We start from the raw sequence: 26,697 nt of genomic DNA, 5'->3' as shown, positions 1-26,697 counted from the left end.
AGGGGCGGGGAGGGACAGCAGATCTGCTGCTCCTTTACTCGCTAACGCCGCCAGTCAGGGGGCTTTGGGGTGAGGAATTCCTTTGTGCAGCCTTCCCCATCCCTCTGTCCCTCCTCCTGCTCCACTCAGTCACTGCCGGGGCTTTGTCCTGGCTCAGGGAAGAGAGGGCTGAGGGGACTGGCAGGCGGGAGGGAAGCTGGGGGAGGTGACCCCCCACAACTTGGCAACTTGGCAGAGGAGAAGGGGCCCAGCCAGCCCCCTAGGAATGGGTGTGTGTGTGAGGGAGCCCAGCATTGGGCCTCAGGCTTCGGGGCAGGACAGCCTCCCTTCCCTCTTGGGAGGCTACTTCTACTTCTGCAAATTGCATGGATAAGAGAAAAATGCAAGCTACTTCCTGAAATCTGGACAGCAGGTCACCCTGTTTCTAGGCCAGGGGTCCCCATTGACCTTGTGGATCCTCCTCTTTCCCTCCAACACCCCAGCCAGGATATACTCATTCAGGATGGTTGAAACGTGTGTCACTCCAGCTGCTTTATCTCCAAAGCAGCTAAAATCTCCTTCCACAAATCATTTGAGGGGTGTAGGGTGTTAGGATCACAGGCTTTTGAAAGATGAGCACATTGTCGATAACCTATCAAGAATTTTGAGCTGATTTGCGCCAAACTGACGGCAATTGCTGGGAAGCAAAATCTCAAGGGATTGAGAAAATGCTCCAGAGAATGGCAGTTTTACAGCCTATTTTACACACTAGAATCAAAGGAAGACACGGCAGGAGGGTTACATGAATCCACGGGTGGTGGATTAAGGGGTCAGGAGAAAGCAAAGCGGGGTATCTCTGAGATTAGATACAAACTAAAAGAGACACATACTTCTTTTACATGGGTGGCCACAGGACAGTCAGTAAACAACTACGTTTACAGCCCATACAGACAGTGTGTGGGGAACAGGATAACAAGGAGGGGCCCATGGGCTCTGTGGCAGTGAGTGTGCCCCGAGGGTTCTGGAAACAAGGGCTCTGACATTCCAGAAGTATGTTATCTTAAATGCAAGAAGACAACAGCCAACCTGACTTAGGCTAAAGATCAACTGTGTCAGGGAAGATGCAGCTCTGGGATGTGACTGCCCGCTTCCAGTGGGGAATGTTTATGGTTCAGACCATCCTAGGCGATTACTCTTGGTCTCTGAGTGGGTAAGGCGACCACGCAGGCCTCCCCTGAGCTGGTCAGGTTTACTATGTGGCCTTTTCCATCCACGACATACAAAAGATGCTGTCACTACACCCTCAGTGGAGAGAGCTGGCTGGCGCTACGGCACAGGGCTCTGGGTGGGACACGGGCTGGGGGCCACCTTGACTGACCTTCCTTCTCTACCTTTCTGGGGAGCTGATGGCCCAAAGCCTGTGGGGGACGCGGTGCCGGTGGGAGAGGATGCCACTCTGGGGATGGCTGGTTTCCCCTCCCCCAACACGCACTGGAGTTGGAGCAGCGAGAAGGAAGACTGACTCTCTTATGCCGAGAGACAGCCCCCCTCCCTCCCTGCCTGCCCATTGTATCCAGGGGCTCTAGTTGGCAATGGCAGAGGCTCTCCTGCTCCCTCAACATTAAAATGCAGAGAAGCAGGGCTGCTTGCTGGCAGGAGGCCAGAGAGGGCTGAGGGGCACCCCGTCCTCCGCAGGCTTCATTCTCAGCAGGTCGTCCTTCAGTTCCCTTCGCTTGGTGCTGGTGGACTCCAGAGGAGTCTTGCCTTTTATGCTCCAAGTCCTGAGGGGTGCTTTGGGAGCTTTTATGGGGGTGGGGAGCTAGGATTCAGAATGCATGGATATGAGAAGCCCAGGGCTTGCAAATTCTTCAGAAGGCTCCAAGGCCAGTCAGTAACCCGTTGTTCGGCATTCCAGGGCTGGCCCCCGGTTTAGCTTTAGGCAGAAATGGAGACCTCAGATGCTTACTAAGGAGGAGGCCACGGCCCTCAGGCTGAGAACAAATGAGGCTGCAGGGCGTTAGGGATGGTCAACGCTGCAGCTCCTGTCACACAAGACGCTTCGGCATGAGACCTGGGTTCCAGTCCTAGCTCTATTACTAAGTTTGTGACTTCAAATAAAACTGCAGGTGTGTAGTATTTAAACATGATCCTTCATCCCAAGTCTCGAGGCCCAGCAGGCTGTACAGTGGTGGTTCAGGCCACAGGCCTTGTTAGTGGGATTCCGATTTCCTAAGGTAGCAGAGTGACATGAACACACAGCACAGTGCTCCATACTCCCCATGGGGGACGGAGCCACGACAAGGCAGTGAGGCCCTGGCTGCTTGCGTGGATTGTCCTTCATGGCATTGCCAGGGGCTGAGGAACGCAGGTTGAAAGTGGAGCCCAGAAGGGTCTTTCCAAACAGCAGAAGCGCTGAGCTTTATTTATTTATTTATATCACTAAAACATGAACATCTTGAAAGATTTCATTTACCTCAGCACCACGGAGACCCCCTTCCTGAGGTGGGCGTGAAGGACTGGTCCCAGCCACCTCCGCCCCCCCACACCTTAGGCCAGGCTCCCGCCATTAAACTGACACAACCCAGAGATAAGACAGCCTCGGCCTCACCCCCACTGGGAGACAGTGAATCGGAAAGAGCTGGACTGGACTGGGGGCTGGTTGCTGAGAATCAGCAGGAAGGTCAGTTGGTTCGCTCCTCAGCAGGCAGCTGAGTGTCCTTCTGGAGAAGAGAGCAGTAGTCTGGGATTGGAGGGCCAACATCCAATAAATGTTCCTTCTCTTTCAGTAACATGCTGTCCCTTTCCTTCAACAGCAAGAAACCTGAAATCTAGAGGAGTCATTAAAAAAAAAATAAAAATGAAAACGCCCGCCCTGGCTGCAACCAGAAGGCACATCCTGAGCCAGACTGGGGCAGAGGTCACGAGTCCAACTTCAGTGGGCTTCTTCTTCAGAAGGGGAGCAGCCAGAGAAAAAGCTCATATTGCTGGCCAGAGCTCGTTTCTTTTTCTTCCCCAGAGCTTTATTTTCTTGGGATTGTGTGGCTACCTGTTTCACCTCTGGAAGGCCAAGGGCGGAGGCGACTGGAGAGGTCTTCAACAGAATCTGCTTCACCTCAGATATCTCTTTTAGGATCTAGGAAGGACAGAAACAGGTCTGGCTAGGTCTGGGGGTGGGGAGGGCAGGTAGGGGGTGCAGAGGGTCAGCCCAGCTCAGGCCCCACGAATGCTCAGCAAGCAACCAAGAGTACAAGATGTCCCCTGAGACTGATCTTTGGGAGGAAACAGACTTTAACCTACGGCCCATTCCCAGCTCCCAACAGGCAGGCTGTCCCTGTCCCCCTCCCCGCACCACTCTCTTTCAGAGCTGAGGCAGAGAGGGATGATAACACGGCTGCAAATGGCCGCCTTGCAGCCCGCCCACCTTGCTGTTTGGAGTGGCACAGATGGGCTTGAAGAAGCTCAATCCTGGGGTCACCTCTGTGGGATCCTCCAGTTTGAAGGAGCCTTCGGAATCCTGGGTCTGCTCAACAGTGCCCAAGCTCTCCTATGAATCAAGTAGACAGGCTGTTGGAAGTTCAATTCCCAGGGTTACAGAATCACTGCCCCCCTTCAACTGGTGAGACACCAGCTGGGAGGCCCTTATCAGCGTCTAAGCAAATCTTAGGGAGACCCCGCTTGGGGAGGCCATAGTGCTTGATGGCAGCTTCTGCAGGCAAAGGACTGAGTGGAACAGCGGCCCACGACCATCACAAGGCAACGTTTAAACAAGACCAAGCTTTGATCATTTCTTTGATTAACCTTCCCTTTCTCCAATCAGCAGTTTCTTTCTTAGCAGGGGGGTGTCTTTTTCTCAAGAAGGAACTGAAGCCCAGAGAAAGAAGTCACTTAGGTAACAAGGTGACTCTGTGGTAGATCTTTGATTACAATTATAACCTGCTGTTATGAAAAAAGAACTGGATTAAGTGTCAGGAAGCCTGAGGCCTAATCTTTCTTTTTTTTTTTTTTTTTACAAGTCTAGGATCTTTCAAAATTTTTATTAAATGTATTGGTGTGACATTGGTTAATAAAATTATACAGGTTGCAAGTGTAAATTTCTGTGATACATCAGTTGTATGTTACACTGTGTGCCCACCATCCAAAGTCAAATCTCCTTCTATCACCATATATTTGGTCTCCTCTACCCTTTACTACCTTCCCCCTTCCCCCTGGTAACCACCAGACTGTTGTGTGTGTCTGGGTTTTTGTTTGTTCATTTGCTGCTTTCAGTTCTATACCCCAGATGATTGAAATCATAGTTCTTGACTTTACCTGTCTGACTTATTTCACTTAGCACGATATCCATGCTGGTGCAAGTGACAGTATTTCATCCTTTCTATGGCTGAGTAATATTCCATTGTATATATGTACCACATCTTCTCTATCTCATCATCGGTTGTTTCCATGGGTTGGCCACCGTGAATAATGCAGCAATGAACATAGGGGTGCATATATTTTTGCAAATACAAGTTTTCAAAAATTTTGGGTAGATACCCAGAAGAGGATTGTCAGGTCATATGGTAATTCTACTCTTAATTTTTTGAGGAACCTCCATACTGTCTTCCACAGTGGCTGCGCCAGTTTACATCCCCACCAGCAGTGAATGAGGGTTCCTTTTTCTCCACAACCTCCCCAATACTTGTTATTACCTGTCTTGTTGATGATGGCCATTCTGACAGGTGTGAGGTGGTAGCTCATTGACATTTTGATTTGCATTTCTCTAAAAGCTGGTGAAGTTGTGTATCTCTTCATATATCTGTTGGCCACCTGTACGCGTTCTTTGACGTTTTTATTCAGACCCTGTGCCCATTTTTAATTGGATTTTTTGGTTGTTGCTGAATTGTATGAGTTTCTGATATATTTTGGATATTAACCCCTTATCAGAGGTGTTGTTTGTATATATATTCTCCTACTCAGTTGGTTGCCTTTTTGTTGTGTTGGCGGGTTCTTTAGCTCTGCAGGAGCTTTTTAGTCTTAGTCCCATTTATTTATTTTTGCCTTTACTTTCCTTGCCTTTGGGGTCAAATTAATAAAATCATTTCTACGACCAAAGTGGATAGGTTTAGTACCACAGTTTCTTCTCTGTAATTCATTGTTTCAGGTCTTATATTTAGGTCTTTAATCAATTTTGAGTTAATTTTTGTGTATGGTGACAAATAGTAGTCTAGTTTAATTTTTCTGCATTTGTCTTTCCAATATGCCCAGCACCACTTATTGAAGAGGCTTTCTGTTTTCTATTGTGCTTTTGGCTCCTTTGTTGAAAATTATTTGCCCTTATACATGTGGGTTTATTTCTGGGCTCTCAGTTCTGTTTCATTTGGTCTGCATGTCTGTTTTCCTGCCAATACCATGCTGTTTTGATTCCTGTCACTTTGCAGTATAATTTCAAGTCACGGAGTGTGATCCTGAGGTATAATTTTAGCTGTCACAGCAGCTGTCTGTTAGCAGGTGAGTCACTTGAACTTATCTCTGGGCCTTAGTTTCCTTCTCAGTAAAATGAAAGCATTGGCATACATCAGTGGTCTTTACAACTGAAATCCTAAGAGGAAGCCCAGTGTGTAAACAAGCGAAGAGCAAGCTGCTTTGGTTGAAGAGGGGTCACACTGAGTAAGGTCATGTACACCTGCTTGGAGGCATTTCCATGGAGCCATCATAGGAGTCTAGAATCTAAATTGAAGAAAACCACGGGAACCGACTACTAAGGTCCCTGTGACACCGACCCTTGTTAGCCTTCCCTCCTGCTGGCTGTTTCAGTTCTCTAATGACTACCTGCCTTAGAAGTGTTTTTGATGAAAAACTCAGGGCAAAGCTGCTTACATGTAGCCGTTCAGGAAGTGCATGATGAATAATCAGTAGGTTGAGCTTGCTAAAATCATCGTTGGTCACACAGAGAGTTGTAGGAAGGAGCTCTTGCTGTGGGCACAGCTAGGCGGCAGGCGTGTGGACCTGCCCTGCTTGGCACTGCCCTGCTCAGCACATGTTCTGTTGTCCTGAGTTTGCTACTCGTGGGAGTGATACAGGGAGGGCAGCTACCAGTAACCTGGCTCACAACAGTGACTATTAGGAAGACCATGTTCCTCTGGGTCTTCTCCTAGAGCCATGGAATAGCTAGTTCCCATGGAGAGGGGCTAAGTAACCAATGTCTCAACATGTCAGAAGGATTAACTTCCTTCCTGGAAGCTGCCACCCAGCATGTGGCCCTTACAGTTCCAGTTAAGCCTCTGGATTAGCCTGATCTTCTGTGTCTGTACGCCTGCTTTCTTGTTCCTTGTTCCTGCCTCAGAAACTTTGTAGTCAAGGCGGGGAATGGGGAGCTCATACCTGGGAACCTCCTGCGAAGGGCTGTGGTTTCTGAAGGGGATGTGTGCACAGGCTAGCAGCGAGGAAGAAGGATTAAGCGAACGGTGTGTTTTTCTGATTGCAGAGGGAAGGACAAGGGTGGGAAGAGCTATGCAGGAGACTCAGCAGTTTCAGGATGAAGAGAAGGGCAGAAGCGAGCGGGGAAGGTCAGGGGCAACAGAGCCGATCCTACCTCGTCTGGCTGACGGTTCCTACACTTCGTGGGGTCACAGCTGCAGTCCACGCCGCAGTTCGACTTCTGTCTCCTGCACCCACACTGCCTGTTCCCACACCAGCCCTTGCAGGAACACTGCAAAACAAAGGCTCATTACTGAAAGGGTTACAAGACTGGTATAAGGGGCCTTTCCTTCGTTTGCAAGCCTTTATCAAAAACATGGAGTACCAGCAACTTTACCAAGCTCCTGTCTCCTCAGTCCTCTCTTCAGTGAAATGACGACCAACATGAATCAGCACAGGTTTACCAAGAACAAGCCAAGCCAGACAAATCCATTTGTGGGGCGGGGGGGGGGGGCGCAGAAAATACTTCAAAGACAGATCAGAGGAATATCGTAACAATGCCGGGCAACTGACAGAGGCTCTCATGATAACTTTATGGGCAAAGTGAAGAAACGCAAGCTGGATGGCAGGGCAGTGTGGTATATTTAAGGCCTGAGCACAGTGGCTTGGTGTCTTTAGATCTGCCTGACTGTACTTCATCCAGCTCCCATTTCTAGTTTGTTCAGTGTCAGCCTGGGCTTTGTCTTCAGCACTGGAATCATGCAGCATTTTAATGAGTCGCTGATGAGATGAACCATCATTTACATCTGTATAGCACTTTACAGTTTTCAGAGTACTTTCATATAGTACACTAACGCAAAATCTCATTTGAATCTCATAAACTGGCCTACAAGGTAGGCATATTCATCAGCTGTAACAACAACATAAAGCTGGAAGGATGACTGATAGGTAAGATAACAGAATCACAATTCAAAAACATTCTGACAGGCTGAAATTATGGGCCGAAAGTAAAAGAAAAGTTGTAACAGGGATCAATGCAATTCTGGGATTTAGGTCCCCCCACCCCAAGTCAGCCATACTAAATATAACATGGGGGTGGGGGTGGGGATCTGGCTTAAAATTAGTTTTTGCACAAAAGGCCTAGGGACTGGCGGTATTGTCAAGTTCCAGGAGTCTGAAGTGTGAGATGGCCATCCAAAAGCAAATGCAGTCGGGCAGGAACCTGGAGTTCAGAAATCATGGGGAGCAATTGCTTAATTGTACTTTGGGTTGGCTAGACCCCATCTGAGGCACTCTATCCGTGTACAGGCAGCATCATTTTTGTCCAGCATAGAAGAGTGTAGACAATTAAAAAAAAGAACCAATCCCTGCATTCATGGCCCCACACCAACCCTTCATAAGTAAAATATGACAGATGTCACTGATCCCATTCACCCGCCTCCGTCCCTCCCTCCCTACCACAGGCAAACAAAGTCTCTTGAATTAGGTGTTTTTTATTCCTGAGCATACCTTTTACCACCTCTGAGTTTTCATAAAGAAATATAAGGAATTCTCTGACATGGTTTCAGACTTTATGTAGCTCCCCTGGTTGCATTCATTTTCCCTCTATGAACTTGCCACTATGTGTCCCTACTGCTCACAGTGCCCTGTTTCACACCTACCAATTAGGATGCAGTCGTAATAGTTGACATTAATGTATGCCAGGCACTGTCATAAGTACTTTCTACGTATTCAACCCACCTAATCAGTAAGCGTGTTTCCCTGTGGACACATTCAAGAGTTCACTGTGTGTGTGTGTTTAATAAAGAGGACATTAAACCGGAAAGAGACAGGTGACCAGCATTACAGGAAGCAATGTTAGAGGAGCAACGCTGGAAGGAAGAGGGACAGTGCAGCTCAGAACAAACAGGTAGCAGAGCTCACAGAATGATGGGTGTGTCAGAAGAGACCTCAAGTGAGCGTCTAAAGCCAGATGTGATGTTTGAACGTCACTCATATCCCTGGTCTCATTATCCCAAAGGCTATTTATCCTGAGATGACGGTCATTTCCGTACAACTTTTGATCACAGGACACAATTCTGTCACCTGGAATGACATAGGATCAGTTTAACCCTCCTGTCAGAGCAGAGCTGTTCAAACCCTGAGCATCATTGTTACTCCCCGGTGCCTCTCTGTCCAAATCCTCTCAAAGCTAAACATACCTAGTGCTCCCTCAATGATTCATTCACTACATAATATGGTTTCCAAGAATCCTCACCGGCCTGACTATAGACCAATTTGTCCATGCTCATCTTTCACTGCGACATCCAGAAATGAGCATACTTTTCTAGATGTGGTGTGACCACCGTGAAGTAGATTGATGCAGGCACCTCCCTGATTACAGACCCAAGAGTCTTGTGAATTAGGCCTAAAATCATAATAGCTTTTCCCCCCTCCGTGTCTTTGTGGATTCATACTGGGTTTACAGTTAAATGCAAGGCCTTCCATCTCTTTCAGATGACGACCTCAGCATTATTTTGCAGTTGTGAGGGTCAAAGAAACCATAATTACGCCTTTTCTGATTATGAGAATAATATGTATCACCTACAAAATCTGAAAATCAAAACTGTGATCTCTAATATTTAATAGCTGTATATAGTATTTCATTATGTGAAAAACCTCAATTTATTAAACCAGTCCCCTACATTAAATATTAAGATTGCTTTGAAAGAAATTGTTTGCTAGTATAAATGATGTTACCGCGAACATCCTGGTACATAAATATGACCCAGACGTCACAACGATGTGGCCTGACTACCCCTCTGATCTGACCTTGGACTACTCTCTCCCGCTTCTCAATGCACTCTGGCCACACTGGCCTTTTTCAGCTGCTCCTTCCCAAACCAAGCGCATCCTGCCCTGAGATCTTTGCACTGCCTTTTCCCTTTTCCTAATGTTCCGGCTCTGATTTTTTCCTGACTTGCTCCTTCACTTTGTTTAGATCTCAGCTTCAATAACCCCTCCTCAGAGAGGCCTCTCCCAAGCACTCTTCTGAAGTACCCTTTTCCTTCCCCAGCTGTGACTCTGCTATGTTTTCTTTTGATCTCTTATCATCTAAAATGAGTTTATTGGTTTTTCTGGAGACTGTGTGTCTCTCTCCAGAAGAATGTCTTTCTTCACTATCATGAGGCCCAAGATCTTCACTGTCTTGTATACCATATCCTCAGCCCCTAGGAACTGTGCCTGATACATAGTTAGATTTTCAAAAAAGATTTGTTGAGTGAATAAATCTTTTTACACACCAATAACTGTTTCCTTAGGATAAATTCTTATGTGTATGGTTACTGGGCCGAAAGACAGGAACATTTAAAGGTTTTTGATATATATTTTCGAGTTGCCTTACAGAAAGGTATACCACATTTACATTTGTAATAGCAATAGACAGGAATGCCCATCTGTCATACCTGCCAATGCTGGACCAAAAAAAAAAAAAATCTTAAAAAAAAAAAAAAAAAATGGCTTGGCTGGTGTGGCTCAGTGGATTGAGTACCGGCCTGCAAACCAGAGGGTCAGCAGTTCAATTCCCAGTCAGGGCACAGGCCCGGGTTGCAGGCCAGGTCCCCAGTTAGGGGCGCGCAAGAGGCAAGCACAAATAAAAAAATCTTTAAAAAAATTATTTGCTTCTTTGAATAAGACAGGGCAAAACAGAGTTCTACGACATGTCCTAGAGACATCACACCAGGATAACACTGATCCATTGGTTGCTATACGCTGGGATAGTCCCCTGACCATTTACAAAGTCATCTGTATGCCTCAAAGATACTCTCTCACCCTGCCCATGTGTCTATTTTATGCAAAGGGACAGTATGAGAGTGGTATCTGAAAGGCTGTCATAAGGAAGAACGAGACTTTCAAACAGCCAAGGGCCACTAGGGTGATTTACAGGACAGCCTATTTTAACTCAACAAGGAACACCTTCCTAACAGTTATGCAACACCATGTGAGATTCCCCATTACCAGCAGTTTTCAAGGAAGTAGAGGTTAGAAATACGCCTGGCGATGTTCTTACAGAATGGTCACAACACACAACAGATATATGCACGTGAATGCCATATGCACTAGTTACAACTCCATCTTATTCCTTCTCCCAACAGGACAAGATCAGAATGCAAAACAGGGAGCACGATCTTGCCCACAGACAGAACCTCAGTTATATAGGTATGTGGTGTGTGTGCACACGTGGGTGTACCACAACTGTTGGCAACCCGCCCGGCATGTCCCAACACCACAGTGGAGGACCGCTCTAATGGAGGGCTTCTTTAGGTAGAGTGGGAAGTAGAGCTGAAAGGAACCTCCAGGGTTCCTTTAAGCCAGTGGTTTCCAACCCTGATTGCACATCCAAAATCTCTGGGGAGCTTTTCAGCAAGGCCAGGCCCCACCTCAGATCAATTAAATCAGAATATTAGGGAGTGAGGTCCCTAGCTCCTGTGTTTAAAAGCTCCCTTGGGGATTCTAATGTGCAGCCAGGCTTGAGAATGATTGCTTTACAGTCTATAATTCTTCTAGCACTAATTTCAGTGTATTTTAGAATGAAATGCTCCAGTAAAAATTTTGACATAAAGAATACCTGCCTAGGAATTAGGAGACTTGGCCTCTAGTTCTGTATTTAATACGGGGCATGATGTTAGGCAAGTCACCCAAACGAAGATCACCTCCATTCTTTCATCAATCACTAAGGTAGAGACGGCAATACCTGCTTCCTCTTTTCTGCCCAGGGGGGCAAATGAGAATATTTATAAAAATAAAACACTTACTGTGCTTCAATAACAGTACCTGCATATTTTATCTGTCCCAAGGTGCTTTTGCATCCATTTCTTCTTTTAACTTCTCAGCTCCCATACAACCCCATATAAAGGTAGTTTTATTACAACCCACTTATTAAAAACAACAACAAAACCCTTTTATAGAACCTTAACTGTTATTCTGACTCAGTATTTTAGAGCTGAAAGGGACATTATTCATCTGTGCTAGTCTAATCCCTTCATTACATAGATGAAGAATCTAGGCCTAGGGAGATTAAGTGGCTTGGTTACGGTCATCCAACTCACCAGTGACAAACTCAAGACTGGAACCCATGTCCACCTGGCTTCTAAGCTATTACTTTTTTAAACTATAATACATGGCCTATCCCTTGGCACATTCTTAGCGCACGTAGGAAACAGGGCTGAGTGAGGAAGCTGACCTTTTCAGCGTTAGCTTTGGACAAGTCATCATTTCGGTGTCTGCTGCAGTCTGCTTTGCAGGAGCCTAGTGACTGTACCAGCCCACTGCAGCAGGGCTGAAACAAGAACAGCCAGGATGACCTTCATGCAAAGCATCAAGGTCTACAAGCGACTGCCCACGAGCAGCCTGATCAAAGTGCGATCCCAGCATCCACGCGCTTTGAGATTAGCACAATGGGAGACACTACATTGAACCCGGGCTTGCTCCCCTTAAAGCCACTTACAGTCTCTTCTCGAGTCGTAAAATCAGGGGGAAAGCATAGAAAGGAATCGCGTCTCATGGTTTTAGACGCAGGATTTGTCACTGACGGCAAATACTATTCTTGCAATTTTGGTTATATATTTCCTTTTTAGGCTTAGAGCAAGAGTGCTGTAACACGTGCAATAAGCTTTCCTTGAGGAAAGTATGCTTGGATTTGCTTCTAATTTGGAAACTCCCTTCCAGGGGCATTAGGCCCTTTCTGTGTGTACTTTTCAACTCTGCTTCCTGTTACCTAGCTGACCCTCTTATCTGCATTCAGCTCACGCTTTCTACTTCAACCACAGTAGAGTCCATAAATGTCCATCGAGTAAGTGAGTGGAAGTCAGACACGTTCTGTCCCATTTCCTCTAAGTGTCCCAGCCCTCTGTCACTCTACTCCTTCTACTAACCGATAGCAATATGCTATTCCTTGGGCCAGAAATGGTCTCCCAGTTGCTCCCAACATGCATTTCCCTTTTGGCCTTATAATGCCGTAAGTCTTCTCTTTCCTGGCATTTTCCTAAACTCTATCTACTTGGTTTGGCTGTGCAGTCAGTTACTCTTAAACACTCCTGAGTGCGTTTCTCAGATGAACATGCTGAGGTTCTATGGTGTGCTTCTGTTTCTTTGCCTTGTTTTCCCGTTAGATTATAAGCTCTCTGAGGCCAACAATGAGCTCTCAGTCCGAATACATTGCATTCCTGATGAGTCTTTCCAAATCACTTGATGCCCCCAACACTGTCTATTCCTCCTGACCTGCTTCTTACGTGGCTTTATAAGGCTGCGTTCCCTACGTGGTGCCCTATCAGCTAATGAAAACGAGTAACCTATTTGTGAACTGATCGCCTTGGGTGGAATGTGGCTGCCGGGCACAGTTTGGGGAGCGGTAAACTGTAGCGCCAACATCTATGGGTGGTACCTGTGTAAGACTGGCATCATGTAAGTAAGTACAATATGCCTCCAAGTGAGACTGTTCCTAACCAGCCTTAACTTGGTGTGTTCGAGCTTAAGTATTAGCCTGTGCTGTCACTCCTGTTGTCCCTGAGCCTAAGGAGCAAACGCATTTCATTAGGCAGGGAAGATAAAGTTCCCACCCAGCTTCTGATCTGTCATTTTTACTGCTATGATGTGAGAGAAACGAACTGAACTTGGAGTCAGAATATTTGATTTCAAGTCCTGACTGTCACCTGGTTTTATAACCTTGGACAAGGTCACTTCCCTCCTGCAGGTCTCAGAGCCATCTGTACAACAAGGAATAAATACCTCACGGAATTTTTGGTGACAACAGAAAGAGACAACATGTATGAGAATGGTTTATAAACTGTAAGCACTATAAAAATGAGGAGGATCACCATGATCACTTTGGAAGCAGCTGAAAGAAACGGCATAGAACGCTACCACTGAAGCTGCAGACACGAAGAGAGCTGCCTGTGCGCTCAGGCCGCCCCTTCTACTGGCCCCGGGTTTCATACAGAGTTGGGCCCATGGGCCCCGCTCTGCGGAGCCAAGGCCCCTGACTGGGACCTAGGGGCTCGGGTGCAGGGTGTGGGGCAGGTACATTCCCACTGGCAGTGAAGACAAGGACTGGAACCCCTGACACAGATGACAGCTGCCTCCTACCCCTTGGATGTTCTTCTTGTTCATCTTAAATAATTTTGTTGGCTTCCATTCCTCATCATCCCCGTCGTCAGTAGCACCATCCCCAGGCTCATTCACTGAATGCTCTGAACAATAGTGTAGATCCTCGATGTCCATATTTCGCTCCAGGAGCTTTTCTTTAAAACGGGAAGGTCTTGGCTAAGAACAAAGTTTTGGGATGGTTATTTAATAGCAAAATCAAACAAAACAACCCTCCCCCAAGTCCCCCCAAAACAAAAACAAAAACATGTGGGTCACATCTTCCCAGTAGCTATTGCCAGCTATTTCTCAGAGCACAGATTTCAGACTCCCTCAAATATAGCCCACTTGGCTTTACCAATCAGAAGAAATTCTGCTTCCACCTTTGGCCTTGCAGAGTCTCTGAAGGGACAGAAACTGCAGGGAAAGAGACTGAGCAATCTGAGGGCGGGAGGAGAGACTAATGATCTGATAAGTATCTTTGCACAGACAGCGGAATGCTGCTCGTTCTTTTGCTCCTCCCCCTCAGGGTTACATAATGTCTGCACATGGCCAAGAGTCAGTCCTCCAGGGAGGGAGAAGGGTCACTTTCCTCCGGATTGCATTCGACTTTTATCTGGAACTCCAGGGAAAATCGAGATGCTGGAATTTGGAAATTTTACCTGTCAACCTCTTCTAAAAGGCGATTTTAGCACAGTGACTCCCAACCTTGGCTTTGCGAAGGTCTCGTGGGCACTAAGCAGTTTACCTTAGGTGGGATATATTCGAAAGAAGAGTCTGGAGAGAGGGGGGTATCCTTAGGAAGTTGAGGTTTCTTTTTGCTGGCTACTTGGAGGAGAGTCAGTTTCTATTTGAAAAGAAGAGACAAAGGATATTGCAGGGCAGCTTCTGAGAGTGTTCATGGCTCAAACATCAAGGTTCCTCAGCTAGCTTAATTTTGAAGCATATGCAAGTGAGGCCAGGTAACGGTAGAGTAGGCTGAGGGACTCCCGCTTTACAAGACCGGGATTAGATTCCGAAAAGAGCAAAGTTGAAAAATGAGCGTTGATACCATTTTGAAATGCACCTGACTGTATCACATGGACACTTGATGTTGACCTCATAAAACAGAGCCATGTCACCACACTCCTCAGGGCTGCTCCCAAGGGTTGGCCCTAGCTGCAACAGGGTCTCCCGGGACTTGTTCAGTGGGCGGGAGGCCGTATTACCTGCTTCATGAGTTCATTCTCTCGGAGAAGCTGCTTGTTTTGCACACACACTTCTCGCATCTTCTCAAGTTCTTCTTCCTGTTTCCAGGAGTGCAGACATCCATGGGGTTATTTTGGGCACTACATGTGGGTTACCAAACAACTCACAGAGATGAAAACACACTGCTGCCAAGTTGTTGGCAGCAGATGGCTTCTGCACTGCAGGCCCTGGCACCCAGAAAAATGCCCGATTCCTACCAGTTCCCAGGTGTCTAGAACACCACTCCTATTCCGCGCCTCCTAAGCAGCCCTGACGGCCATCGCAGAGACCATGGGCTCTGCCCTACACGCTCCCCTAGTCTTTTCCATTCTCCAGCCTCGCATCCCTCGTTCACGTCGGGATGCCGATTAAGAAACCCACCCGGACAGCTCTGTTTCTCTGCGGTCCCAGATGTTTTTGTTCACCATTCTCAACACAAGTTAGGCAGCTTATCTGCTATTCTAATAATAAGCCTGATTAAAGTTCCTGGCAGTTAAGACAACCAGATTCATGCATATGACCTTAACTAGTTTGGTTCTATCTTCGATGGGAGGTACCCAGGAAACCCTAGAAATGAGAGGTTCAGGAAAAAGTTTTGAAGTGGGATAAAAGAGTGTTCCGGCATGTTACCGAAGGGTGTGGCACTCCTGGCCTCTGGCAGAAATTTAGACCCCAGGCACTTTATCAGCATGTCAGGTCTCAGCTCAGAAGAACAGGCTCAGGAAGAGACAGCTGAACGCCCTTAGGAGTCTACTGGATAATTAAACTTTCTCAACTGTTTAGAGCTCAGGGTTGACGGAAAGAACCAGGAGGCCTCAGCGTCTGGGATGGAGTGTGTACTGTCATTTCTGAACCAAAAAGGAGGTTATTCCATGCGTGGCTACATTCTAAATACCCTTCAATTGATCAACTAGAGCCAAAACGCAGTAGAGGCTGCCATCATCAACCTTTTTCAGTAACTAAGTCCAATGACCTACAACAGACAATTTTCAGCGAGGCCCGTGTAGTGCAGTTCTGGGGACCTCTGCCTCACTCTACCTGACACTTCAGTGTGCTCCGCAGCTGCTGCTCCTTCTCACTCATGGACACCTCTAGCTGCTTTTCTGCCATCTGACTTTGCTGCAGCTGGCTGAGAAGGTACAGCACCTGGAGAAAGACACAACCCAATGGGACCAAAGGAAGAAGAGAAAGGGAGACCTGGCCCAGTCCAAGCAGAGCCGGATGAGTCCTCTGCAATTCAGCAGGGCACTGTTCCCTTTGGCTCTCATGGCTGGAAGCAGTAAGGAGCAAGCGCCTTCACCCACAACGTTCGCCACGCACACCAATCTTAATACCAACATGGAGGCTAAAAGCTCTTGCCACTGGTATGTGGAAAGTGAGACACGTCACTGATTTATATTTCAGATTTCTTATTTGCAAAATTTGGAAAAGATTACGTGGTCTTTTGAAGGACACATCATACCCCCCACTGTTTTTAATTAATTTTTTTTAGAGAGAGGGGAAGGGAGGGAGGAAGAGAGGGAGAGGAACACTGATGTACAAGAGATACATCAATTGGATGTCTCTTGCACACCCCCAACTGGGGACCTGGCCTGCAACCCAGGCATGTGCCCTGACTGGGAATCCAACTGGCAGCCTTTTGGTTGATAGGCCGGTGCTCAATCCACTGAGCCACACCAGCCAGGGTGTCATTATTTTTTTTTTTTAAACTCGCAACAGAAAGCAACGATGGTCTATTCCTTGGTATAGCTCTCAGCTCGCCAGCTTACCTTCTCCTGGTGCTGTTGCTCCACTCTGAACAGCTCTGCCTGCAACTCTGTCTCTATTTCAGCAAAACGATTTCGTTCCTCAAACAGCATCTTCTGCATGTCAGCACAGCTGGCCTTGTTCTGTTTGAGGGTGCTTTCGAGCTTGCTGACCTGTATTTTGGAGGAGACCAGCTGGAAGGGAGAAAAGAAGGTCATTTTCTTTGGAGCATGGCCACCTTTCCCCATTCATTAGGTAGGCAAATGTCCGTTTTCCATGTCCAAGTCCACTCTGGTGCTTTCATGTCATATGCGGTCTACCATTGAATAGTAACGACTCTGCCCAGGCCAAAAGCTGGTGTTTCTGTTGAGATAGATAACTTCGAGCTAGAAGTCATCAATAAGGTCATTCAATCTCCTGCTCTTCCTCAAGGCAAGAATAAACCCAACATGAACAGTAGGTGACAACTCCCAATTCCGACATATAAGAAGTTCTTCCTTAATTTTAAAGAGAAATTCATAAGACACACCCTTAGGGCCAATTAGGTCCCATCTTGGAATGTCTATGTTCACATGTTGAAACTCGCAGACACGTTAGCTGAGACTGCAGATCCGGCTCTTCAGGCCAGATGGATATGCTATGCTGGCCTCCTTACATATTCTCTCCTAGCCCAGATGGCAAACATCACTGACACCAGCGTTCATGGGACTAACCACGATTTCTTCGGGAGGACTAATCTCCTAACCCGACACAAAATGCAGCGAGGATAACATGGTGCAAACTGGCAGAGTTGGAGGAGTCTGCGTGCTTGTCTCGAGAGAAAAATGCCTCAATCAGCAGAGGTGGTCAACTTTAATCCCTCTTGTGACAATGCGAGATGATAGATTATTTTGAGGGCAGTGAAGATGGATTGTCCTTAAGAGGAATCTTTGTATGTCAAAGATGAGTATCTCTTTTCTAGACTGTATCTTAAACTTTTTGGATACACATCTCACAGGTGTCTTAAAAAGCAGTCCAGTATAATAATTTATGTAAGTAGTGGCCTCCTATGGCATCCTAACCTTTTCCTAATAATAACAGCAAACACTCATTATTGAGCACTTGCTCACACCAACCTTTGACCCACACAACTATTTCTGTAAGGTTAGTGTCATTGTGGTTTCCACCATGAAAAGTGGCAATAACACAGTGACAGTATTTCAGGCTAACATCTCACTTCTATCTGCTGAGCCAGACCCCTAACTCCTGGTAGGAAGAGGGATGTTTACCTCTCCAATTAAATATTTCAGGGCACACTTGGCTTCCAGAATGGTGGCAATATTCTCCCAGCGCTGTTTGGGCCTGTCTTCACTTTCGGCATCCAGCAGCTTCTGCTGCAGGTCTGCAATCTGGGCACTCCTTCAGGGAAAGAAACGGCGAGCCTTATTGCTAGGAGTCTCAACAGCAAGGAGAGGGGAAGAGCTCTGAGGAGACACTTCAAATAGTTTGATGGCAGGAGGTATTAGTTCAATGTCATGTAAGTAATGATTATGTCATCTGGTTAGAATGTGGGCTCAGCAGCTGTTGGGATATACAGTACCTCAAATCCTGTTACAAAGGGACTCTAAAGACCATCCAAATGGTTTCATTTTATGAAATACTGGTTGAAATAAATGGATTCCAAGGTGGAACTTGGCAAGATTTGTTTTAGTAAGGCTTTTTAGTACTGTATTGACTGTAATGTGACTTCATCTCGAGGTCACATGAGCTCCGACTGTGATAGGGTGGGGCTCACCTCTGTAGGGACAAGATTCAGGCTGGAGACTAGAAGGAAAATCTCAAAGTAACAAAGAGGTGGATGCTCTTTGCTGGAATTAATACCAAACTGATACCTATGGTTGGTGTTGTGAGAGGTCATCTTGAAGTGCCTGCCACAAGACTGACAAGTTTCTTTCTTTCTTTTTTTTTTAAATGTGTCTTTCCATTTATTCGAGTTGGGAGAGAAACATTGATAGTCTGAGAGAAACATCAATCAGTTGCCTCTTGCATATGCCCCCAGCTAGGGACCTGGCCTGCAACCCAGGCATGTGCCCTGACCGCATATTGAACCAGTGACGTTTCAGTTTGCAGGCCGGTGCTCAATCCACTGAGCCACACCAGCCAGGGCTGAAAATAGTTTTGATCAGTCAGACTCCCTGAAAGGGTCTCAGAGACCCCCAGGGGTTTGGGGACCACACTTTTGAGAATCCCGGTCTAATATGTAGTCCTTATCCTTCAACAAGCTTACAATCTTTCTAGATCAACAAGACTAATAAATGTAAAACAGTTAATAAATGTCAAGATAACATATATTGCCTGTATCACATGATTGAATACTGTAAGTTCTGAAGAAGTTTATAAGAGAGGGACATTAGTAAGAGATAAAGGGTCAGGGAAGGCTTCTTGGAAGAGGTGAGCCAGAACACTTGAGAACTGTTTTCTACAACATGCCCTTTCTTGTTGTTTCTGACAATTCATATCCCTCAGTTATTTGAAAATTCAGTTTATGGCTCATCAACTTGCGGAAAACTCTCTTGATTAAACTCATCTCTGTCTGATTGCCCTCTATTTGGCACCTGCCCTACATTTAAGTAATCATTTACTTAAGCACAGTGGTAAATCTTTAACAGCCAGCCATTAAAAAAAAAAAAAAAAAAAAAGACTTGATTTGTAGATTTTGTTAGTTTCTGTGGTGTAAGTTCTCTTACTATAACCAGTTGTAAGCTATCAATGGCTTACAACATTCCTGAACTGTTAACACATGATCCCAGCACATTATACTATTTCCACTTGAAAGCAAGGGTAATACCATCTATTTTTTCTATATATCCCAACTGCACCAAGTGCAGCACAGAGTAGAAACTCAAATGCTGACTTTACAGATGTAGCCAAGGGTAAACAGCTAGTGTGTGCTGCTAAAAACAAATTAAAGATCTCCAAGCTCTTCTGGGCCATAAAATTCAATTATCCTAAGACACTATACAATCTCTAAGTTCTGATCCTTCTTGAGTTCGTAGATACATAACAGACAGCAGTGATTAGAGAGATTGTGGAGCATAATTTCTGGTCTTACAGCCAGGAAGGGAGAGAGAGAAGAATGTTCACTGAGCGCCTGTAATACGTCAAATACTTTGTTATGTACTTGTCTTACTAATCCCATTTAATGCCTATAATCAGTTTACCTATACGTTCTCTTCTATCTCCTTTGCTGTTGATCTCTAAAGGTCTCCTACTTTTATGTCATTGCTCTCTGGTATCAGTTTTTGGGTTCCCCCGAAGTGCTGTGTATAGTCAGTTCTACTGCATCAGAAATTGTGCTGCAGCATAAAGAGCGAGGGCTTTGGCCTTAGACCGGGCGCCAAATCCCAGCCCCGTATCACCTTTAACAAATATCTTAAGACCTGTGAGCTTCACTTCAGATCTCTAAAGTGAGAAGAATTATACATACCTCATCAAGTGTGCCTCTTAGGGAGGGACTGAATGAGAAAATGCATCTAACATGTCTAGTGGTGTGTGTATTTAAAAAAAATTGCTACCTTCTCTTGTTTCTCCACCATCACGAAGCTTCTAAATCACTGGACTGATAGGTTCTATTTTAATTCCAGGAATAATTTTTTTTTAAATCCTTACCCAACAATATATTTATTGATTTTAGAGAGAGAGGAAGGGGGAGAGACAGAGAGAGAGAGAGAGAAACATTGATGTGAGAGAGAAACATCGATTAATTGATTAGTTGCCTCCCATACATGCCCTAACCAGGGACCAAACCCACAACCTAGGTGTGTGTCCTCACTGGGAATCAAACCCGCAACCGTTTGGTGTACAGGACGATGCTCCGACCAGCTGAGCCACCTGGTCAGGGCCAGGCATACATTTTTATAATGCCTTGGAGACATCCCATTACCTGAGTTCCATTTCAGTCTCTAGGCTTTCAATCTGCTTTGTAATGGAATCCTCTGAGTCAGAAACTTGACCAGGCAGTTGAACAAGCGAGAATGTGCGCCTCTGTAAAGAAGAACAGTGGGAATGGGGGTAAAGTACTAAAAGGAAAGTAACCGTCCAAAGCAGTCAGGATGTCTGGGGAGTGCAGGGTCCGATAACTGGTCAAATGTTTCCAGAAGGGCACTTACTCGCAGCTTAAGAGGTGGGTTCTCCCAAGATTCCTGTTTTTCTTTGAGCTGAGCCAGATGCTGAGCCAGGACCTTTCTATCTTCAAGAAGGTCACTCAGATGGCGCCTGGCTTCCTCAGTGCTGACCATAACCTCGATTTCATTTGCAAGCCAACTCTAGAAGGGAAATCAGTAATGTTGGGTTAGGCATGAGGAATCTCTGGCCCATGGGCTAGACTCAGCTCCAGACTTAATTTCCCTTGGACCAGAGCCCAGGTAAGTAGAAGTGAGATTTCCATTTGTGCCCTACACTCACCAAAAATTCCTGTAGCTCTCTGAGAGCCTTTAACAGCGAGATCCCAAAAGGTCACAAGGAAGAGATTTTCTGCAGAAAAATCTTTCTTCAGATACCCTACATTTCTCTGTAGTCTGTCTTTATTGTCTCCATTTTTTTCCTTAACGTTTGTCCTTATCTAGTCATGATACAGAATTAAAGTATTGTCTGATTGTCTATTTAATAAATAGATATCATTCTGCTTTAAAAAAAATTCTCACCCAAGGTCATTTTTTCCCATGGCTTTTAGAGATGAAGGGAGAAGAGAAAGGAAGACAGGAAGAGGGGGAGAGAGAGAGAGAGAGAGAGAGAGAGAGGGAGATAGAGGGAGGGAGGGAGGGAGGGAGGGAGAGAGAGAGAGAGAGAGAGAGAGAGAGAGAGAGAGGTCAATATGAGAGAGAAACATCGATTCATTGCCTTCTGTACCTGCCTGAATGGGGATCTGACCTGCAACCTAGGTATGTGCCCTGACTGAGAATCGAACCCACAACCTTTTGGTTATGGAATGAAGCTCCAACCAACTGAGCCACATTGCGGCCAGGGCAACATCCATTCTTTTTTTTCTTTTTCTGTCTGGAATTTATTTATTTATTTTTGACAAAAAATTAATGCTTTTTTGTTTTTCAATTATAGTTGTCCCATTTCCCCCCTAGCAATATCCATTCTTAATCTTTAAAGTGATGAATGAAATATTTTTAAGCAAACAAAATTAACTAAATCCAGTTTTCAAAAAAGTAATAATCTCTGAGAACACTTTCACATCAGAAGATATACCATGATAAGGGTAATCCAAAGAAAGCTGGAGTGAAGATAGTAATATCAAGTAATGTAGAATTCACATCAAAGAATATTAGCAAGGATAAAAACAAGTAATTTCATAACAACGAATGAGTCAATTATTCAAGAGAACTTAATCCTTGTTTATGCCCCAATGAAGCACCAAAATATGTGAAACAAAATTATACATAAGCCAACAAAGGAGATAATATGGAATCATAAAAATTACTCAACTGATCCAAAAGAAACCAGAAAACAAGGAAAAAGGGAATGCAGAGCAGATGGGAAAAACTAAAAAACAAATTGCAAGATGATAGATTCAAACCTACCGATTGTAACATTGGATTAAAAAAGCTAGACCGAACTACATGCTGCCCACACAAAATACGCTTTAAAAATGAAGGCACAAATAGGTTAAAACTAAAAGGATTAAAAAGTACAGCATGCTAATTTTAATTGAAAGAAAGCTGGAAGGCCCATGTTATTGGCAGAAAAAGTAGATTTCAGAACAAATATCACCAGGGATAGAAAAGATTATTTAATAATAATGAAGGAATCAATTAATCCTAAGTGTGCCTTTAATAACAGAGCTTCAAAATACATGAAGCAAACCAGATAGAACTACAAGGAGAAAAAAGACAAATTCATAATTCTAGATGGAAATTTCAATACCCATGTCTCAATAACTGATGGAATAAGTAGGCAAAAAATCAGCAAGGATATAGTAGAAATAAATAGCACAGTCAATCACACAGACATGGCTGACATTTACAGAATACTATCCAACAACAGCACAATACATATTCTTCTCAAGTACACAGAACACTTGCCAAGACTGACCATATTCTAGGCCATAATAAGTCTCAATAAATTCAAAAGTATTCAAGCCATGCCAAGTATGTTTTCTAACCACAATGGAATTAAATTTGAAATCGTTAACAGAAAGATATCTGGAAAAATCCCCTAATATTTGGAAACTAAATAACACACTTCCAAATAACCTATGGGCCAAAGAAGAAACCAACAGGGCAATTTGAATGTATTTTAAATTGAATGAACATAAAAGCATAACTATCAAAAACTGTGGGATGTCATTCAAAGAGTACTTAAGGGGAAATTTACAGCACTAAATGCCTACGTTAGAAAAGAAGAAAGAACTCAAGTCCATGACCTCATGTTACTAGACGGAAGGGGGTTTGGGGGGCTGGGTGAAAAAGGTGAAGGGATTAAGAAGTACAGATTGGTAGTTACAGGACAGTCACAGAGATGTAAGCACAGCCTAGGGAATATCGTCAATAACATTGTAGTAACTATGTATGGTGCCAAGTGGGTACTGGACTTATCGGGGGATCACTTTGCAAGTTATAAAAATGTCTAAGCACTATGCTTTGCACCTGAAACTGACAGAATATTGAGTGTCAACTGTAATTGAAAAGAATTAAAATTAAAATTGAAAGAAGAAACTAAAAAGATTAGAGCCAAGGAAATTCAAAACAGAAGAAAGAAATAATAAAGATCGGGTTGGAAATTAATGAGCTGAGGTCTTTTGGGTGTATTTTTATTGTGGTAAAATATATATAACATAAAATTTAGCATTTTAGCCATTTTTAAGAATAAGCTGGTTCTCTGACAAACTTCCAGTGAAACTGATCAGGAAAAAAGAGAAAAAAACACAAAATATCAATAACACAAATGAGATAGATGACCTTAATATAGCTTTTACAGTCATCAGAAGGATAAAAAGGGAATATTATGAATAGCTTCACACCAATCAATTTGACAACTTAGATGGAAGAGAAACACACAAACTACCACAGTTCACTATATATATATATATATACACACACACACACACATATACATATACATATATATATGTATATATATATACACATACCAAAGAAATATATATATAACCTCAACAACCCTATAGCTATTTTAAAAATTAAATTTTAGTTAAAGCCTCCCCCCAAAGAAAACTAACAAAAAATCTTTGAGGTCCAGTTGGCTTACCTTGTGAAATGTACCAAACTTTTAAGGAAGAAACAAAATTGAGTCTATATAAACTCTTCAAGACAACTGAAGAGGAAAGACTATTTCCCAACTCATTCTAAGAGGCCAGCATTACCTTGATACCAAAACTAGATGAAAGACATTAAAAGAAAACAACAGACCTATATCCTTCATGAACACAGATGTAAAAATTTTACACAAAAATTTTATTTTAGCAAAATTTTAATTTTATACATTGCAATACACAAAAAGGATAATATATCACAACCAAGTGGAGTTTATCCAAAGAATGCAAGACTGGTTCCATATCTGAACATCAAATTGATTTACCAAGTCAACAAACTAGAGAAAAAAACGTTTGATAAAATTTACATCCACTCAATAAAAACAGCAAACTAAGATTAGATAAGAACTTCCTCAATCTAATAATGGGCATCTATGAAAAAACTACAGCTAACATCATATTTAATGGTGACAGACTGAACGGGTTTCTACTGCCACTACTCCTATTCAACACCATCCTGACGGTCCTAGCCAATGTGGTAAGGGCAAGAAAAAGAAACACAAGGCATGCACATTAGAAAGGAAGAAATAAAACTGTATTTACAGATGGTATGATTGTCTATGTAGAAAATTGTAAAGAACCTACAAAATAGCTACCAGACTAATAAAGTCAGAAGATAAAAGTTAATATTAAAAATCAGTTGTATTCCTATATACTAGCAATGAACAACTAGATAAATAATTTGGCAGTTTCTTATACAGTAAATGTACACTAACTACATGACCCAGCAATCCCACTCCTAGTTATGTTTACCCAAATGAAATGATTACCTATGTTTACATAGAAACCTGCATGTGAATGTTTTTATAGCAGCTTTATTCATAAACACCGAAAACTAGAGAAAAACCAAGATATTCTTTAACAGCTAAGTAGATAAACTGTGGGACATCCATACAATGGAATACTACACTACTTAGCAAAAAAAAAAAGTGCACAAACTACCGATGCAGGTAACAACACGGATGAATGTCAAGTGCATTATGCTAAGTGAAGAAACCCATACTGTTCCTATTTTCATGACACTGATGCGAAGGTTAAAATAATAATGTCAGAATACACATTCGTGTTCACCCAGGGCTGGGGATGTGCAAGGAATTGACTATAAAGACGTAGAGGGAAAATTGGGGGGCATCATAGAACTATTCTATATCTTGATTGTGGGGGGTGGCTATACAATTGCATGTGTTATTAAAAAAACCTGTAGAACTGTACACCTTTAAAAAGGGTAGATCTTACTATATGTCAGTTATGCCTTAATAAAATAGATTGTTAAAAACTCAACTCATTTGCCATATTAACAAAATAAAAACAGGAAAAACCATAAGAGCATCTCAATAGGATTCAGAAAAACTTACGGAAAAAACTCAACATCCATTCATGATAAAAACTTTTAGCAAAATAGGAACAGACAGGAACTTCTTCAAACTGATAAAGAACATATACCAAAAAACCTACAGCTAACAAGCTTAATGGTGAAAGACTGAATGCTTTTTCCTAAGATTGGGTACAAAGCAAGGATGTCTTCTTTCACCTATTCCACTCAATATTTTCCTGGAGGTTTTGGCAAATGCAAAAGCAAAACAAGGTTTTTAAAAAGGCATACAGAGTGAACAGAAATAAATAAAATTGTCCCTATTGGCAGATGGCGTAACTGTCTATGTGGAAAATCCTAAGGACTACAAAAAAGCTACAAGAACCAAGAAGTATGTCCAAACAGCTGGAAATTGAAATAAAAAAGTCATTTCTATTATCATAAAAACATATATTATTTGACAAGTGTGTAACACCTGTACACTGAAAATGAGAACACTGCTGAGAGAAATAGAAGGCTTTGATAAATGAAGAGGTGTAGTGTGTTCATGGATCAAAAGACTCAATATTATTAAGATGTAAATTCTCAAACATATCTATAAATTCTATGCAGTCCTAATCAAACTCTCAGCAGACTTTTTGTAGAAATTGATAAGCTGTTTCTAAACCTTAGATGGAAATGAAAAGGACCTCATCTCCCAAAACAATTTTGAAAAAGAAAAACAACTTTAGAGAAATTACACTACCTGATTTCAGGACTTATTATAAGGCCAGCGTAATCAAGAATAGACACATTAGATCAATGGAATAGAATCTAGAAATTGACTTACGCACAATTGACTTTGACAAAGGTGTCAAGTCAAAATGAATCATAGACCTAAAGATAAAGCTTAACATGTGACTTCTAGAAGAAAGCTTAGGAGGAAATCTTAGTGACCTTGGGTTTGGCAAAGATTTCTTAAATAGGACATAAAAACCTTTCAAGTATAAAAGAAAAATGTCGATCAATCAGATGGCACCAAAATTAAAGCTTTGTTCTTCAAAAGATACTGTTAAAAACCTAAAAGGCACCCTGAGCAGTGTGGCTCAGTTGGTTGGGCATTTTCCCACAAAGTGAAAGCTCACCGGTTCAATTCCCGGTCAGGGCACATGCCTGGGTTATGGGTTCAGTCCCCTGTCAGGGCACACAAGAGAGGCAACCAATGAATGTTTCTCTCTCTTATTGATGTCTCTCTCTGTCTCTAAAAATAAATAAAATCTTAAAAATAAGTAAGTAAAATCTTTAAAAGGTCCTTCGTTGGATATATGTAGAATATATAAAGAATTATAATTCAAAAATAAGAAAAAAGATGACCCAATTAAAAATCAGGAAAATATTTGAACAGATATTTCATAAAACATATATGGCAAATAAGCACATGAAACGATGCTCAACATCATTAGTTATCAGGGAAATGAAAGCTAAATCATAATGGGGTATGACTCCCCATCTACTACAATAGCTAAAATTTAGAAGACTGACCATATTCAAAGTACATATTGTTAGGGAATTACAGCAATGGGAATGGAACCCTCATACTTTGTTAGGGGGGATGTAAAATGGTAGA

General features: G+C 43.4%; 1 protein-coding gene across 4 annotated transcripts in view; it reads right to left on the bottom strand.

The window, feature by feature from the left end:
• Positions 1-2,851: 2,851 nt before the first annotated feature.
• The window catches only part of KIF4A (kinesin family member 4A), a 93,963-nt gene continuing 70,117 nt past the window's right edge, over positions 2,852-26,697 (bottom strand). For 2 of the 4 annotated variants that reach the window (XM_090265300.1, XM_090265301.1), the window contains 11 exons: positions 20,613-20,768; positions 20,387-20,487; positions 17,733-17,862; positions 16,488-16,658; positions 15,757-15,864; positions 14,700-14,777; positions 14,240-14,338; positions 13,495-13,671; positions 6,548-6,664; positions 3,401-3,523; positions 2,852-3,112 (listed from right to left, as the gene is read on the bottom strand). In XM_090265300.1, coding sequence (XP_090121426.1) covers positions 2,912-3,112; positions 3,401-3,523; positions 6,548-6,664; positions 13,495-13,671; positions 14,240-14,338; positions 14,700-14,777; positions 15,757-15,864; positions 16,488-16,658; positions 17,733-17,862; positions 20,387-20,487; positions 20,613-20,768 — 1,461 coding nt within the window. In that variant the 3' untranslated portion in view covers positions 2,852-2,911. The remainder of the gene's footprint in view (positions 3,113-3,400; positions 3,524-6,547; positions 6,665-13,494; positions 13,672-14,239; positions 14,339-14,699; positions 14,778-15,756; positions 15,865-16,487; positions 16,659-17,732; positions 17,863-20,386; positions 20,488-20,612; positions 20,769-26,697) is intronic. The other 2 variants (XM_090265303.1, XM_090265302.1) reach the window with 2 other exon arrangements.

The sequence above is a fragment of the Furipterus horrens genome, unplaced genomic scaffold, assembly GCF_987537825.1.
Source record: "Furipterus horrens unplaced genomic scaffold, mFurHor1.1.pri manual_scaffold_17, whole genome shotgun sequence".
NCBI lineage: Eukaryota > Metazoa > Chordata > Mammalia > Chiroptera > Furipteridae > Furipterus > Furipterus horrens.
This window is presented reverse-complemented; position numbering and strand designations above follow the sequence as displayed.